At 52.9% G+C, this 16705-nt stretch overlaps 1 protein-coding gene across 1 annotated transcript in view; it reads right to left on the reverse strand.

Annotated features, from left to right (window-relative positions):
- Positions 1-16705, reverse strand: part of PLXNA1 (plexin A1) — a 115912-nt gene that overhangs the window by 21045 nt on the left and 78162 nt on the right. Inside the window, exons 13-23 of the mRNA XM_048315275.1 lie at positions 13181-13332; positions 12748-12868; positions 12266-12402; positions 11542-11709; positions 10566-10659; positions 9845-10084; positions 9544-9687; positions 8602-8836; positions 7095-7237; positions 4357-4613; positions 371-437 (exon numbers count right to left, since the gene is read on the reverse strand). Of these exons, the coding sequence (XP_048171232.1) occupies positions 371-437; positions 4357-4613; positions 7095-7237; positions 8602-8836; positions 9544-9687; positions 9845-10084; positions 10566-10659; positions 11542-11709; positions 12266-12402; positions 12748-12868; positions 13181-13332 (1758 nt within the window). The remainder of the gene's footprint in view (positions 1-370; positions 438-4356; positions 4614-7094; positions 7238-8601; positions 8837-9543; positions 9688-9844; positions 10085-10565; positions 10660-11541; positions 11710-12265; positions 12403-12747; positions 12869-13180; positions 13333-16705) is intronic.

Here is a 16705-nt window from a genome sequence, read left to right on the forward strand (position 1 = left end):
GGGCTTTTTCCTCCTGAGTTACACAAGCAAAGGCAAGAAGAGAGGAATGGGGACCACTCCAAGAGTCAGCTGAGTTGCTTCAGATTTATCTTTCCTCAGGGCACCATTGTTAAAATCTCAAACCCGCTATGCATTAAGCAATCCTGATCTGGATTTCATTTCCCAATCTCAGCTATTTCCCAAAAAGGAGACCAGAATCACATCTCAGAAAACCAGGATGGGAAAGGAGGTCTGGGAAGCAATCTCTGCTCTGGGAGGGAGCAGCAATGCTCAGGAGCATGTCAGCCTGGGCTTTGGGTAGCTGGCTGGCCCAGCAAGGCAGGAACCACCTCCCTGTCCACACAGGGTTGCTATCCCTTCCCCAACTCACCTTCAGAAACTTGTACAGCAGAAACGTGAACCAATTTGTCAGCATCTTCTCTGCCACTGACTCCGTTCTGTAGGGAAGGTAGAGAGCAAAGCCATCAGCAGAGAATATTAAGGGTCTCTAATCTCACCTGTTGCCACCCCACCCTTAGACTGCAGCTAAATTATTTTTGGCTTTAAAAGGCTTCATCTGGAAAGGCAGGAGGCTCAAAGCCAGGGGCACAAGCGGACAGCACAAGCTCTAGTGGAAAGCCTTCCCATCAGCAGCTCCCCAGGAGAGAAAAGCAAATTGGTCTCCAGTGTATTTGGAGAACTGCAACAAGTCAAGCTCAACCTTGTCCCACCAGGAGTCTCACCCAGGGGATGAGCAGCTTTCTGCTTCTCCCTGGTACCTCCTACTTCAATGAACTTCGTTTCTTCTATGATGTCCCACTGGAACCAGGCAGGCCCCTCCACAGGAGGATTGTATGAGGCACCTAAGCCACGTACACCGTCCCCAAACCTACCTGAAGCTCTGCAGTTAAAACATAACCTGAAGGAAGAGCTGAGGTTCCAAGGCAAAGACAGATCTAGCTGGAAGCCCCTTTCCCCACCTGGGAGCTTCTGGTCCTGCAGAGCACTCAGTACTGCCCTTGCCCTGATGCAGGCCACCACTACTGGTGACATGGGACTTCCCTGCAACCCCTGAAGCAGCCCTTGATCTCTAAAGTCTCAAAGACCAGGGCTCATAGTAGAGCAAAAGGACATTGACCACCACCAGTCCACTGGTACGTGGCCTTGGTTAAAGCCACGACCAGATTTAGGTCCAGAAACTTTGACCCAAATATGTTTTTGATCAAACTTATCCCCATTACTAATTCATCTGAAAACAAAGTGATTAAAGAAGGAGGGAGTAAGAGCAGTGGTTGGAAGCTTAACCTGTTTTCCACGTACTTTTGGAACACAGACACTGTGCCAGGCTTGGAATTTAACCCTTCCATGTCTGAATGGTGGAAGTTTATGGTTTCTGTATGTCTCCTCAGAGTGGCGTGGTGATGTAGGAGTTTGCAAGTGTACAGTGGTGCACTCACTTGCACCAAAAGGAATTTAAAAATGGAGCTGTGCCTCTCAGCTTTTGGATATGCAGTTGAAGGAAGCAGCCAAAGCTGCATTGAGAAAACCTATACATTGCCCCTAGTTTCCTAAAGCACAGTTCAAGCCCAGATGCCACTGTGCTCCAAATCAGCATAGCAGGGAAGGTCCAGGGGAGCTGCCTGTGTCTGCTGGGGACCATGCACAAGAGGGAGAGCAGGATCCCTCAGGATGGGTGTGAAACATGGTGAGTCTGAATAGAGTGAGGGAACCTCGGGGTGCTGGCACTGCAGCCAGGATGTGTCACACCAGCAGAGAGAGGGACATGGAGGCGTGGAGGGAGCTGAGAGTGCCATCAGACCCTGGTGAACTGAGCAGCCCTACAAGAGCAGCTTAACATGCCTGTCTCTGCACCACACCTTACCTCTCCGCCCTAAGATTAAAACTCCTCTTAATATGTCTATTATTTTTAACATGGCCTTCACTCCTTCTAAAGTAAAAATGCCAGCCGGTCCCTCGACCCTCTCCAGTTAGGCTTCTTCAGCTTATCCACCCATTAATTATCAGATCAGCCACTTGCAAATGCAGACGGTCCTGAAAGCACATGCAATACTAATAACCTCAGGGACGTGGCTGCATTCCTCTTGCATCAGGGAAACAAATACAAATGGCTCACTCAAGAAACAAAATCCAGAAGGAACCAAAATGTTAGAGCCATCAGGAGGAGTCCCACTGCCCAATTCCATGCACTGCCCAATGGCAATGCCATGCCCTGCAGATGGGCCAGGAGCAGTTTCCAAAGAACAGATGGCTGGGGCAGGAAATCTACTTTCCCAGACTTCATTCAAGATGACTCAGTGTCATATGGCCCCTTCCAAGGTTTTCTCTTGTGCTAATGGGGCTTAGCCCTTTTTGCCCTCCCTGGAATAGCACAGCCCTCCTTAAAGCATTTGAGGACAGCATTACCTGAGCCTTCAGGGAAGGGAAGGCTTCATGCCCCCACCAGGAAAGAAAAATCCACCATGGGGAACAAAAAACGGAGAAGGAAAGGGATGTGGAGAGAAAGCCAAGGGAGGAGTGGACTGCAGCTATTCAGGAGACATCCTCCCTGGCCCTAGAAAGGACCTGACAAGCCCGTAACGCTTATCTGAAGTGCCACCACTCAGGCTCTGGTGGATGTTTGTCTTTATCCATAGAGGATAGAGCCAGATGCCATAGCAATGGGGGGATTATCCAACAACCAAATAAATAAATAACAGCTCTCCCCAGTTAGATCAATGCTAATCCAGTTGCCCTGGGCAGTAAGCACACTCTCACACCCAACAGCAGGGCTAATCAAACAGATAGAGAAGCACAGCCCTCTTTACCACTCGTGGCTTCAAGAACAGTTTCTCTTTGTTAAATATCACTCAGGGAGGCACAAGCAAGGTGCTGGCCAGGGGGCCTTATCCCTGTCCTAACTGCAATGGCTCTCAAGCACTGTGGCTGGGGACTGACGGTCTTTGGACAGGCTGGGCTCTGCCCCTGTGCCGCTGCCATGGCTTAGCCACTGCTGCTGCCGGCCTCCTCATGATGCCTTTTATTTATATTTTATTGATTTACTTCAGGAGCTGGAAATGCATTCTAAATATTTCAGTGAAACCTGGTGTTATGGAGAGATGATCGGGAGGGAAGAGCCTAAGAATGCAGTCAGGGGAGAGGGATGGGGAACAGCAGTTGGCACCTCCAAGATCCATCCCACTCCCGGACAGCCACAGGTCTGCACGACACATCCCCTCTGACACGCTGCTAATGAGATGCTTCGAGACATTGAGGGCACCCTTGTAACGTGATAAATGAAGCAGAGAGAGTAAGAAAGCAATGTGCCTAACGGGATGGGCAACACAGATGTAACTGGGACCAGCTCACATCTGAGTCTTCTCCAGGTGCTTCCCCAGGGCCACCCACACAAAACCTGGCAGGCGTTGTCCAGTCTGGCCATGCCATGAACATCAGTTGATGTTTGAAAGATGCTCTGGGTTTCTTGAGCCTTTCTGTTGACATGCCAGCCCTGTGCCTGTCAGCCATCCCTGCATCTCTGCCAAAGGCTGGTGGCACCAGGCTGCTGGAGGTGGAGATGGGGAGGCACCGCATGGTGTGCAAAGGGAGAAGATGGCACGGACAGCCTCGAGCTGAACCAGTGGAGCTTATTAATAGTTTTTGTTCAGGACTTGGTGTATCTTTCAATATTCATCAGCCCGTGATGAAGGAGAGCTCAGAGCTATCGTTAAATATTGATGAGGCAGGCAGACTCACGGCAGGGCTTGGCAGGCTGCCTCCTGCTTGCACTTCCCCCAGCCCCGGTGAGACTCCCGGCTTGCAGAGATCTGAGTGACTTTCCCAGGAAAACCCTCATGTGCCCGGCAAGGCAGGTAAGCCCCAAGGAGGGAGTGGGGAAAGGAGGACTCCTGTCTGCTGCCAGCCCACAGAGGCACCCATGCAGTCACCAGGCAAGGCAAGCGCTGCCCCACATGCCAAGAGATGGGGGGGACCACCTGCTCACCTTCCCTTCTCCAGGTGACCTACAGCAACACGCCAGAGTGCCTGACACCAGCATGTACCCTCCCTGCACCAGCCTGCACAGCTGGCGAGCACCTTGTTCTCTCCTTCCCAGGCAACATGAGCCCACACAGGCCAAACTGGAGTGAAAACATCCCACGGGTGCCTCCTGAGCTGGCTGGGGCCAGGTGGTCCTACATCCCTCTCATGCTTGCAGACAGACAAGCAAGGAAATGCTTGACCAAAGACAGTTCTCTCACTGCCACAGCCAACACCAAAGCCATCTCTGACGGCATCCCCAAAGGACACCAGCTCATGTCACTGCACTCAGAAGTGCCTGGGCACTGTCCCCCAGCTCCAGCCTCTCAGGGGAGCACTCACCTCCGCAAGAGCAGCTTGGGGTGGTTCTTGCTCTCCAAGTTCTTCTCAATCAGGTCGGAGAGGAGCTGTTTCAGCACCCCTGTGGCATACTCCATCTCGCCCTGCAGCGCTGTCATGATGAGCGAGGCCACGTTGCCACGGTCCCGCATGGAGAAGCTCCGCTGGGCCTCCAGAGTGCGGATGAAGGTCAGCAAGAAGTGCTTCTTGTTCAGGAGCTGACCAAAGAGGGTCAAGGACTTCTCCACATTGGCCTGGACCTGCAAGGATAGAGCAAAGCTGAGAGACAGGCATGATGGGGAGGCTGACGAGAAGGTGGCTGGACTGAACCATCCTGAATTCACCCTCAATCCCATAAGAAGAAATGATGAAAAAGGGTCAAGAAGCAGCTGGACTTGGTCTCTCCCTACTACCAAGCTTCCCCTTTGGTAATCAGTCTCAGTTCCCCCAGAAGTGTTATCTAGTTTGTAAAATCCCAGCATCAGGTTAACACACTCTCAGGGCATCAATGTATATATATGTCTATATAGACACACCCTTCCATACAAAGACTCTCTCCCACTTGTATGCAGACACATAAACACATTTCCCTCCCATAAACAAACACTTCTTCTCTCCCAAGCACACACACAAATTATAATTTTCAATTTCAGCTAACAAGCAGCTCAATTCCCGCCCAAGTCACTGCAACATGTGCTTTGGGTATTACACAGAAAGCAAATAAAGCCACAACCCTGAGCTCCACCAGCAGCAAACCCACCTGGTTTGGGGGGATGGATTTCAGATAGGGAAATAATAGCAGAAATCTGGCTCTGTCCCACTGCAGACACACCCTGAAACAGTTCCTTTACTCACACACCTTTGAAGGTGTATTTCTGGCCATACTTGGCCACATAGGACCCAGCAGGGATTGGGCTGGGATACTTTCACACCTGCATTGCAATCAGCAGCCCAGCTCTGGCCAGCCCTGACCACATTCGTTACCAGAAATGAATATTTTTACAATACTCCGTTTTCCCATTAGACAAGATAGTTTCCTCTGAATAAAAGCCTTCCTGTGGTAAAATATCCATTTTTCTTTAATTCCGCCCCTTGTCTTCCTGACTGGGGGAATGAGCATAAAATTTTGCTTCTTGTCGGTATTTGGAGATAAAACAACACTTTTCATTTCAAAACACCAACTCAAAATGAAGAACAGAGTTTTGACACATCAAATCATTTCACTTCAATCAAAACTTTGGATTGGTGCTCTTCAGTTCAGTGAAATTCCTCGCAGTTGTAACTTCCCTCTCTAAAACACTTTTTCCTGCTGGACAAAAACCCTGTTTCCCACCAAGTCCTTGTCAATTCTAAGCCCCCATGTTCAACTTGCTGATCATTAGCAGAAATAAATAAATGAACAATACTGAATTAAATATTTAATCAGGCTTAAATTCTCACAAAGCAACCAGCCTGCCCCTAAACCCTGCAGAGGAAGGGAGCTGGTACCGGTGCTCACTGTGGATTAGCGTGTGCGTGAGCAAGCACCGCTTCCTTCCGTCACTTGCAACAGCTAATGTTACACTCTGAGTAAAGAGACAAATAAAAGCAAACCTGATTAAATTAGATGAAGCTTACACAACTGTAGTTGCTTTATTTAATCTCTTTTGGGGATTTTTTTTCCCTTTTCGCAAATTTAACCCCTTGCTTCCCAGGCCAGGCAGAGCTGGTGTGCTCTCAAGCAGGATGTTTTGAGTTAGGAGCTGGAAGTGGACGAAGTCCACCCAGCCTGACACAGCAAATGCAAAATTCCTCCTCTGATACCCTTCTTGATACCCTTTCCACTTTCCCTCTTTAGGGAAAATCTTTAAGAACAAGAGCAGAGGTGAGACGAGAGCCAGGCATCTGCACAGACAGGAAGGACTGTGCCCCAGGGAGATCTACACGCCTGCTTTGGTTCTGAGCATCCGGAAACCTGAGCTGCAAGGGGAAATCCATGGAAACAGGGTCCCCACCACCCTCCAGAGCTGGGATTAGGGACTGGGGAAACAGAGCAGGCCGAAGGCCAGGGCCCATGCCGTAGCCATGCTGGTGTACAACACCAGCACGTGCACTTGCAGTTGGTAAGAGCTTGTTGTGTTGTAATTAGTGACCATGCATCTTGCACCAGGGCCAATTACTTCTCCTAAATACATTGTGAAGCCCACGTCGACATTAATTACTGTGCTGGGCCAGCAGTGAGGGGAAGCGAAGGTCACCCCCCTCCTTCCTCTAACCAAGAGTGGCCTCAGCAGCCCAGCACATGAGAAGCAATTGCTGTGCAATTGCATGCACTAAATTATACAGAGGTGCGGAGGCCAGGAGAGGAGAAGGAACTGGTTTGGGGAGCAGAGGAAGGATGCCAAGAATGGGTTTTGCACGAGGAAATGGAGCCAAGCAAGCAGGCGATGTCAGACAACCCTGCTAAAAACGAGCGACCGGTCAGGCATCAAACAAACCCAATTGAATAAAGCAAGTGCTGTAGAAAATGACAGCAGCAATGATATTAATATAAATATTGATATTAATGTCAGAGAGCGCAGTAACCATTTGGCAGCCGGTCCACAACCGTGCCGGCTGCCACGCGGAAAGATGCACCGCACCGGGCCAGCATCCAACCAAAGCATCTCTCCAGCCCTGGGGCACAGGGACTCGTGCAGGGGACTGTGCAGAGGCACATCCCCAATGTGAAACACTACAGAGACAGACAGACAGACCCACACCTCCATCTCCTTCAGCACGGGGTGGTCTTCTATCCCCGGGAAGAGAACACGCATGGCGTAGGTGCGGTAATCCAGAAAGGGGATGCCAGCCCCATCCAGGTCGTTGGTCAGCTCGTTGATGTCTGTCTGCAGCTCAGCAAAGGCTGGGGTGAGAAAAGCAGAATTAAACAACACATCCTGGAGTCTCAGCACGCAGCATTGGCACTCAGCCCCTCACCACACCCCCAGCACCCCACGGGTGGACCCCCCCAAGGTGTGAATATTCTCAGCATTCCTCTTCCTGGCAGGCTGTGATTGCTGTCCCCATCTCACAGATGGAGAAATTGAGCTGCAGAGTGTGGGGATGACATTCCCAGAATAAATCAAGTGGCAGATTTGGGAACAGAACTGCCAGGTCCCAGGGGGCTCAAATCCCCCCCTGCCCAGCACTTGCAGACTCCCAGGGATGGTGGGGGAAGGGGGGAACAGAAAGGCTTGAACAAAAACAGAGCTTCTTGGGGAAAACATTAGCCTAAATCACAAGATTGTCCTCATTTCTTTTTGACCTAAATACTACTTGAGAGAAGAGCTTGAACACACCCACCCCGGAACCTCTCGATCCCAGCAGAGGCAGCTGTGACTCCAGGGGGAATGTGATCCAGGGGGGTCCTGAACCTTTAATTGCACCTACAGGGAAAAGCTGATGGGAGAAGAGTCCTGGAGATGCACCAGGGAAGAGGGTTGGGGTGGGGGTAGAAAACCCTCAGAAAAATCAAATTAACAGTACTTTAAAGGGAGCTGAAAGCCAGGCAGAGGACTGCAGGCTCGTCAGCCTGATGAGAAAAAACAAACCGTCAGCTTGAAAGGCGTGCTATCTTATCTGTAACTAGCGGGACTAGAAAAGAGAAAAGGCAGGGAAGAGATTGTGCCTTTTAATTAAAAGCAGATCCTTTTATCTGCCAGCTGTGGAAGACAAGACACCATCCCCTCTACCAGCTCCCTCCCCTCTCCCTGTCACCAGTGCCATCCGCAGGCATGTGAAGGGATGGGGACTTGGGGGAGCAAAGGGTTTGTCTTTCTTTCCCCTTTTTATTATCTTGTTTTCGGTTCCTGCTTCATTCGGAGCATCCAGGCTGGTTGTGGCTGTGGCTGGCAGGGTCGGGGCCTCTGGAGCCAGCTCAGGGGGATAATGGGCAATTAGGTTTTATCAGCAGTATCATACAAGGAATTCTGTCCAATTTCACAGCACCTGTCTGTCACATAATGAGAGATCCACTGCCCACTCACAGAAAGCCTTTGCTACCCTCCTTGCTCTGTTTTCTCCCACTTGGAGAAATGGAAAATAACTTCTTAACTGGAAAAATCCTCAAATCCCCCCTAAAATGAGTTCACTTCCACTAACAAAGCAGCTTTTCTCATTTCCATTCCCTCTCTGAAAGGCAGCAGGGAAAGGGTAGGAGCACACTAAGCCTTGGAGCAGTAAGAAACCCCCCAAGACCCCCATATTGATGGCACAGGAATCTCTCACCCTCTTTGCACTCCAGGGCCACCCGGGACTCCAGGTTGTCCATCTGCAGCTGGAGGCGTTTCAGGGTCCGGTCAGCATCCCGGGACTTGCGCTTGTAGGCGATGAGAACGATGATGATGATGAGGAGGAGCAGGCCACCGCCGCCACCGATGCCAATGATGGCGGGCAGGGTGAGCAGGCTGTCTGAGTAGATCTGCAGCGTCCCCGGGGAGAACTCGAACCCTCCAGCCTTGATCTGCACCACGGTGGGGGAAAAAATGGACCTGCTGTCAGGGAATATGTGCCACAGGTATCCCTCCCTGCTGTGCCCACCATGCTGGAAACTGGGGCGTGACTCCCAGCCCATGGCACAAAGGAGGTGGAAAAATGCAGGCATGGCAGGGGCAGGGCCGGAGCAGCGCGAGGCACTTTAAAGGCACGCAGCACACATGCTGGCAGTGCACGTGGAGCAGGCAGAGAGTTTGATGTCTCATTCAGACAACATTACAGTAACAGATGGGATGTAAAGCGAGTTCCCCCACAGATGGGGAGCCTGGGGAGGACTGTGCTGGGTCCCTTTTAACACGGCAGAGTCCTGGAGTGTGAGCACTGCTGCACTACAACCCCACAAACAAAGGAGCCTGCCTTACAGCGTGTGCCAGCACTGCAGGGGAGAGGTGGGAATCCCCCCTGCCTTGCACCCAGAGACAGCCAGGGCACAGGAACACCAAGCTGAGTGTGCAGGGGGGGTGAAAATGTATTTGGTCCTACCAAACATGTAATTAGGAAGAGAGATGCCTAGGGAGCAGGAAGATGACTCCTGAGGATGCTCCTGCACATACACCTACTATCTGGTCCTTATTCAAGGATGAGCACACAGCAGGGTAAAAGATGCTGGGATAAAGACTGAAATTCTGAGACACAGGAGACACGAGGAGCCGAGGCACCAGTGTCAGCACTTACTGTGACTTTGTGTTGGCCAGTGAGGTTGGGGGACTCGCAGAGGAGCTGTGTCTCGGAGACCGTGAGGGTGCAGGGAGTGTCTCCGATCAGCACCGTGTAGTTGAGGCGGGAGTTACCAGCGGCCGGCGGGAGCAGGTTCCTGCCCTTTGAGGGAACAAGGAATGAGACTGTCAGTTCTCATGCAATGGAGAATGTTTAAAAAAACCCAACACACGGCAAAATCTTTGCTCCAGGAGAGAAAAAAGGCCACCTCCACAGAGGGACATGTCCCTACTTCTGCTCCCAGGCGCAGACTCTTTACCTTGAGGATGAGGGGAGAGCTGGGCTTCAGCTCCAGCATCCCTGTGGGGCTGAGTGGCTCAAAGACAGGGTCTGGGTAGTAGACGAAATTGGTAGTGTTGATGATCAGCAGGGCCTGGACATTATCCATGACAAAGCCAATCTCATCCGGGCGGTCGCCGAGCTCCGGAGGGCTCCGCACGGGGTTGTCAATGGAGGGAGCGTAGCACACCATGGTGGTGTCATTGTAGACGGTGCAGTTCTGCAGGAGGCACGGAACGAGGTCAGACCCACTCCCAACAAGGTGGTCAGGGTCAGACCCCACAAGAATCCCTTGCAAGCAGCATCTCTGGACACAGGGTTTAGAGTTGGAATCTCCTGTTCTGTTCTATCAACAGGCATCACATCCCACCCCAGGGCAGAGACAGACTCCTGTCTGAAATGGATGTGCAAGGGGCGGCAGGCAAGATGTCACTGGTGATGGCCTCTTTCTGTCAATATCATATAGATGTCCCACGAACCTCCTACCAATTTTGAACAATGAGATCTCAACCCTCTCTTGACAGCACCTGGCTGGAGGGTCTGCAGAGAGATCGGTGCCTCTCTTTGGGGCAGCAGCCCCCGGACCTCAGCCTCTCCACACCATCACACCTTAAGGGCAAAGGATGCACCTTCTGCCCTGCATTGCACACAGCATCCCTCCTTCCTGTGCTCTGCCCCCAGCCCCAGCCAGCACCACTTACATTCTCCCTTTCAGAGCTGCAATACTTGGCCCGGATCCTGGGCTCTTTGATGGTGGCCAAGTTGGTGCCAGTCACAGTCAGCAATGTCCCACCACTAGAGACATGGAGACAATGGGTTAGGAAAGGAAGCTTGGCACTGGATCCCCAGTGCCAGGAAGGAAGCAGCCATCATCTCCACCCAGATGCCCATCTGCCCCAGGCTGGGTGAGCCACCATGCCCCAAGAATGTCTTATCCCACCCATTTGTTGCATGGCTGGCAGGACCTGGCATGCACCAATGTCAAATCATTTCAGCTGACCCAAGGGCCAACTAGAGATATAAAACCTGGTAATAAACACTGACATCCCACCCTGTATGCAGGTTTAGGGTCTGAAGATGGCTCCCAAGCTAAAGACTTGAATGAACTAAGCATTCACAACAGGAAAGCATCTCAAAAAGTACAAGCTCCTCTCTGCCACCCTTTCTCCACCACAGAGGCAGCGGGTGACTGGACAGGCTGAACTCTGCCGGGTTTTCTCCATGGCTTGGTGTTGAAAGCCCTGTGGTCCTGGAGACCTCAGCCATGCCTCTGGGGAGCTCGCTCCTCATCAACAGCCTGGGGAAGGTTTCCCTTGGCATTTGCTCTTAATGGATTCCTTCGCCTCCTCTCCAGCCAATTCAAACCTTTTAGAAAAATATGTAAACATTTCAAAAAATCCCCCAATGGGAAATATTTTAATTTTATTTGCCGCCGCCAAATGTCAAGCTGAAATTAAGCAGATCCAAAGCACTCTCTGCTCTTGCCCCCTGCCAGGCTGAGCACTGTAGGCCAGGAGTTAGAAGGGCCCTGGTGCCAAGCCATTGCTCACACTCCTCTTGCCACATCTCTGGAGTGCAGCCTGGCAGCTATCACAGCACTGAGATGTGCCCATCAGGAGCAAGAAATCCATGTGGGAAACAGTCCCCTATGCATCCCACGAGCTGCTTGCGATTCACCTGTTGATGCTCCATTCAGGATCAATCTTCTGGATGGTGGGGTCCTCTGTGTAGTTGTACTTCACCTCTGGGTTGCTCAGCTCTGCCCGGTTGATGTTGATGAGGATGGGGGAGCCGCCGGGGGTGTGCCCTGGGGGGGTCCTGCACCGGATCTCGCGAGCGCTTCTCCTGGGGCAGAAATGCACAACATGTCAGTGCCTGGGCAAAAGGGAGCCCAGGGCAGCCAGGGGCCTCCTGACCCAGCCCCTCTCCCCTTCTGAAACAGCTGGGGGGGGGGGGGGGGGGGGTGTGAAGAGAGAAAGGAGGAAAAAAAAAGAAAAAACAAAAATCCAAGAAATGAAACAAAAGGCAGCCGGGAAAGACTGAGCAGCTCCTGAGCGTTCCCATCGTGCGGCGGCTGCAAACAGCAGCGATTAGGGCTGATAACCAGTAATTACCGCAGGAAAATATTTAAAGAGCCGCTCCATTATCATCCCTAATCTAAAAATTATCCACTTCATGCCTCAGGGCTTTGTGCTTTTAGAGAAAAATCTCTGTTCTTAGGGCTCTTCCTGCAGCCTCTGACACACAGAGGTTTCAAGAGGAGACACCTTTGGCTACCCTGGGGGTATGGCTCCCGTGGTCCCTCCTGGCTTCCTTCCTTCTGGCTGCTGCTCTGTCTGGGGGTCCCAGTGCCTTTGAAGGGGCCTGTTGCCCATCCTCCACCACCCTCTGTGCCCCTCACCATGAAAAAGCACAGGGCCGTCCCCCGATGGTCACGGAGACGTTGCTGCCGGCATTGAGGTGAGTGCCTTCGATGGCAATCCAGGTGCCACCAGAGAGAGGACCCCGGGCTGGGACAACACGGGAGAAAGTGGGTGTCTGTCAAAGGAAAAGAGCATCCCTGGAGTCAGACAGGCTGGGAACCGAAACCCACATCCCCAGGCAGCTTCAACCGGGTGACCAGGCCACAGAGGAGAGGGACCTGTGGGACAGCAGCCCAGCACAGTACTAAGGCCTGGCAGTGCCAGAAGGACAGTGGGGAGGCAGAGCAGAGGCAGCCTTGGAGAAATTCAATCATCATGACTCAATGACTGACCAGAGAATCCCTGCCTGCCCTGCACGAAAATGACGGCAAATTTTCCAACTCAGCCAGAAAACCATCCAAAACCACCCAGCATCACCTCCCTCTCAACGTGACAGACCCTTCCCCAGCACGGGGCTTACCACAAAGGTGAAGGTCTTGGGGGATATGGCCCGGTAGCTGGGCGTGCAGTCACGGATGCACACTTCCACCCGTGCCTCATGAACCTTGCTCAGGCTGGCATCTCCGATTTCACACACAATCCTAAAAGATGAAGGTAAGAAACTCTCAGTGTCCTGGCACCAAGACACTTCCTGTGCCAAGCAAAGGTCTCAGGTGCCAGCAGCTCCATGAGAAACAAAGGTGGTGGCAGTTGACACTGCCAGCCCTCAGAGAAGCTTCCCCAAAGCCTTTGGGCTTCTCCCAGAGCAACCATAACCAGCAGATAATTCCCTCCCAGTCCAGCCCAGTCAGCTCTACGTCTTTTGCAGCCGCGGGCAGCATTTGAACATCATCACTGCTGTCCCTGACCTGCTGAGGTGACTTGGAGCACACCCACCCCTCGCCAGCACTTACTGCTCAGCGCTGATGTACTCGCTCTCAATGGGGATGCACACCACTTTGCCCACTCGGACACCCCAGCGAACATCTTCAAACTTCAGGCCCAAGTTCTCGCCAGTGATGGTCAGACGGGTCCCGCCTTGTCTAGGGCCGGTCTCAGGGAACAACTAGGAGAGAGCATGGCCTGTCACAAGGATGCAGAGCCACAGGGACACCTCACTCAGGCAGGCTGCAGCCCAGGCAGCTGCAGGGTGTGTGCTACAAGCAGCAAGGAGCAGACAGGTGATGAGAAATGCCAGCACATCTGTAAGTTGCACACAGAGAGGGAAAGACCTCCCCAGTGACAGCTGTATCCACAAAATCCCCCCAGGAACAAGCCAGGAGATATGAGAGGTGTCCAAGTAGAGGGCTGGGATGTGGACACCCTGATGCAGACATAGCCATCTCCCAGGTGACAAGGACACGGAGTTGAAGGAGACAGGGCAGCATCAGCCATGGCTCCAGCTGAACCAGCAAGGAAGCACCTGGATGTGCCTGGCTTTTGGCCAGGTCCCAGATGCCCAGGGATGAGATTCCCATGTTCAAGATGTCCTCAAAGGAGAAAGCATCTCCACCAGGTCTCTGCAGAGGGGAAATGGCAGGCAGGGGGGAAATGCTTTTCTCTTCACTGGCAAACCCTGTGCCAAGGCTGGCTGAGAAGGGAGGGGACCTCACCACAGCACCATGCCTCATTTACCAGGATGATGCCCAGTAAAGCAGACAGGTGTGGCCTGACAGACAGTGGCAGGATGAGGGATGAACAGAGGTGTGGGCTCTGTTCCAAGGTATGTGGGGACACTGCCTCCAACCAGGCAATTACAGGCAGTTTTACATCAGTGACTGCTAGCCCCGAGTGGGCCCAGGGATGCAGCTGGGTCCCCAGTGACACAAAGACACAGCAGGGGAAAAGGCAGCTGCCGGCAGCAGGAGAGGGAGAGAGGAATGCAGGCTGGGTCAGTCCTGGAAGATATCACACCCTGACCCAGGGGAAGGGATGGTTCTGTTGCAGGTGATGGCCTCCTCTGCTCTCCTGGCTGAGATCCCCTCTAGCACTGGCAGGCACCTCTGCCTACACTAAGCTCAGCTCCTGGACAGGCTCAAGCCTCGACCAAGCACATGTAAGCTCTTTGCATTCTTGGCAAATCTGGGCAGCTGCAACCCTGGGGCCTGAGCCAGATGGATCCTCCTCCTCCTCCTCCTTGTGAAGGGCTCACTCCTGAACATCATCTCCACAGCAAGGAAAAGCGGACGAGCTGAGGGTGGGAAACATGCAGCAGCAGACACTGTCCACATCCCCAACCCTCAAGGACTGCATGGAGCCAGGGGCTGTTTCTGCACAATCCCACTACAGCCATCACCACTGGGATTAACTTCTGCCCTCTAGATTCACATTGGGCTGGTCACCTTCAGCACACACAAACTCAGATGGGAGCACCCAGTCCCCTTGCACACCCGCATCCTGCAGGACATATCCCAGGCCAGCATCAGAGCTAGGACTGGTGCCTGAGCCCTGGTGACTGACCACGGCAGTCACAACTCACTATTTACACAGCAACAAAACCCTCTGGGGCTGTGGGGAACCACTGTTTGCCTAAACCTTGTTCAGCCCCTGCCCAAGTCTGGGATTGGAGCTCGTTCTAGCAGCTGCAGCCAGCACCAGGTTGGGTTTTCTCCTTAAATAAAGCTCAGGCGGGGCAGCTGGCAAGAAGCTGCTGTTTGTTTGGTGCTGCTAAATGAGTGTTAAAAGCTGCTCCGGGCATGTTCGATTCCTCCTCCGCAGCAGCAAAGCTGACAAGGGCCACGCGTTCGGGGAGGAAGGAGCCCGGGAATGAAATGACATCGTTGGCCGCCCAGCACAGGGAGGTCACAGCTAAACAAGGTGTGTGGGAGGGGGGAGCTGCCGAGGACAGCAGTAGCTGCTCAACCCTCCCCTTTCCCCCCTCCACCTCCACACCCCTGGCCCCAACAAACACTGCTGCTTTTCTCCTAATTGGTTTCATAGGGTCCTTTTACATCAACAAGAGAACAGCTCCAGCGGGTACAAGCAGTTGGCTTGCTCCCAGCTCCAGTGGCCAAAGCATGGCCAGAAAGTGCTGAGGCCAAGGGGTACCCCCTTCCCAAGGGAAAGGGTGTCACTCTGAGGGTCATAGCAAGCACTAGGTGAGACACCACAGAGGTTTGGAAAGGACTTGTCCCCACCACTGAACAATGGGTAAGTGATTCCTCACTCCAAGGGTGAAGAACTGTGGTCATCTCCCAGCCCAGCCCCACCACCCATGAAGACACCTGCACTCTCGTGGGCTGGGCAGGAAGCAGGCTCCAGCTCCCCATGAAACCACTGTAGGAGACCCCTCTCCCCCATCAGCCCATGCTGCCCTCTCTGCATTAGGCTTTTCCCTGGACCATTTGCAAGCCTGCCCACAGCCCAAATGCGGGACTGGGGGAGTGGGAGGCAGCAGGCAACAGGCAGGCTACAGGAAGAGCATCACACCAACAGCTCCTGCACATCCACACCAAATGCCACCTCCCAGGGCACTAATGCAGAGCAGAGCCAAGGTCAAGCCCACCTGCTAACAGATCTGTTCCTGCTGCACCTGCAATTACTGTAAAATTTCATAATGATTCAGGGCGGGAGAGCTGTTACCATCAGCTCTGGACCAACTGCTGTTACCAACGCCGGGCACCATCAGCTGCAGTGTGTGTGTAGATGCCTGCAGCCCTGGTCACCTGAACACAAGAGGACAAGGGCACAGCCTACAGCAAGGCCACCCTGGCCATGACCTGCCTCTGCATTCTCCACTCCCATCATCCCTAGGGGTCCAGATTTGGGCAGCTCAGCCTGAGCACGGTGGGAAGCTGACAGGGAGCCCCGCAGCTCTGCACACAACATCAGACCTCCATGTAGCGATGCAGGCTCTGAGGCTCGATCCCACTTCCCTGGGAATGAATCCCTTCCCTGCCAGCACTCCACCAGCCCCAGGCAACTCTGCAGGCAGTACTTCTTGCAGGCAGGGCTCTTTGCAGGCAGGGGCATGCCCAGCAGGGCTGTTCCCCCCTCTCCACATGGCTGCCACCCAGCACACTGCAGGGCCCATCCGTGTGAGAGGCAGGCAGCACGCACGGGGAAAAGCCAAGACTCTCATTTCCAGCCTCCATCAGATAAGGCACTGAAACCCAAACAGATCAGATCCTGTGCTAAGACTCCAGTAATTAACACCATCGAGGCCTGGCCAGGCATGGGTAAGCAGAAGGTATCCAGCTGAAATACCCACCAGTCCTTCCTTGTGAACCTGGATCCCAGCCCAACAGGCATGTGAATATTAATATACACAATCTTATAAGCAAAGGTCATAAAAGCTGTCAGGGAAATGGGATGATGATGATGAACTACTGGCCCCAGTGCACATGGCAACACATGGAGGAGCAACTTAGAGCTTTCCTGGATCCCTCAGTCATGTGCAGGAGGGGTTGGAATTTTGGAAATGAGCCAGAAAGCCCATT

The sequence above is a fragment of the Corvus hawaiiensis genome, chromosome 11, assembly GCF_020740725.1.
Source record: "Corvus hawaiiensis isolate bCorHaw1 chromosome 11, bCorHaw1.pri.cur, whole genome shotgun sequence".
NCBI lineage: Eukaryota > Metazoa > Chordata > Aves > Passeriformes > Corvidae > Corvus > Corvus hawaiiensis.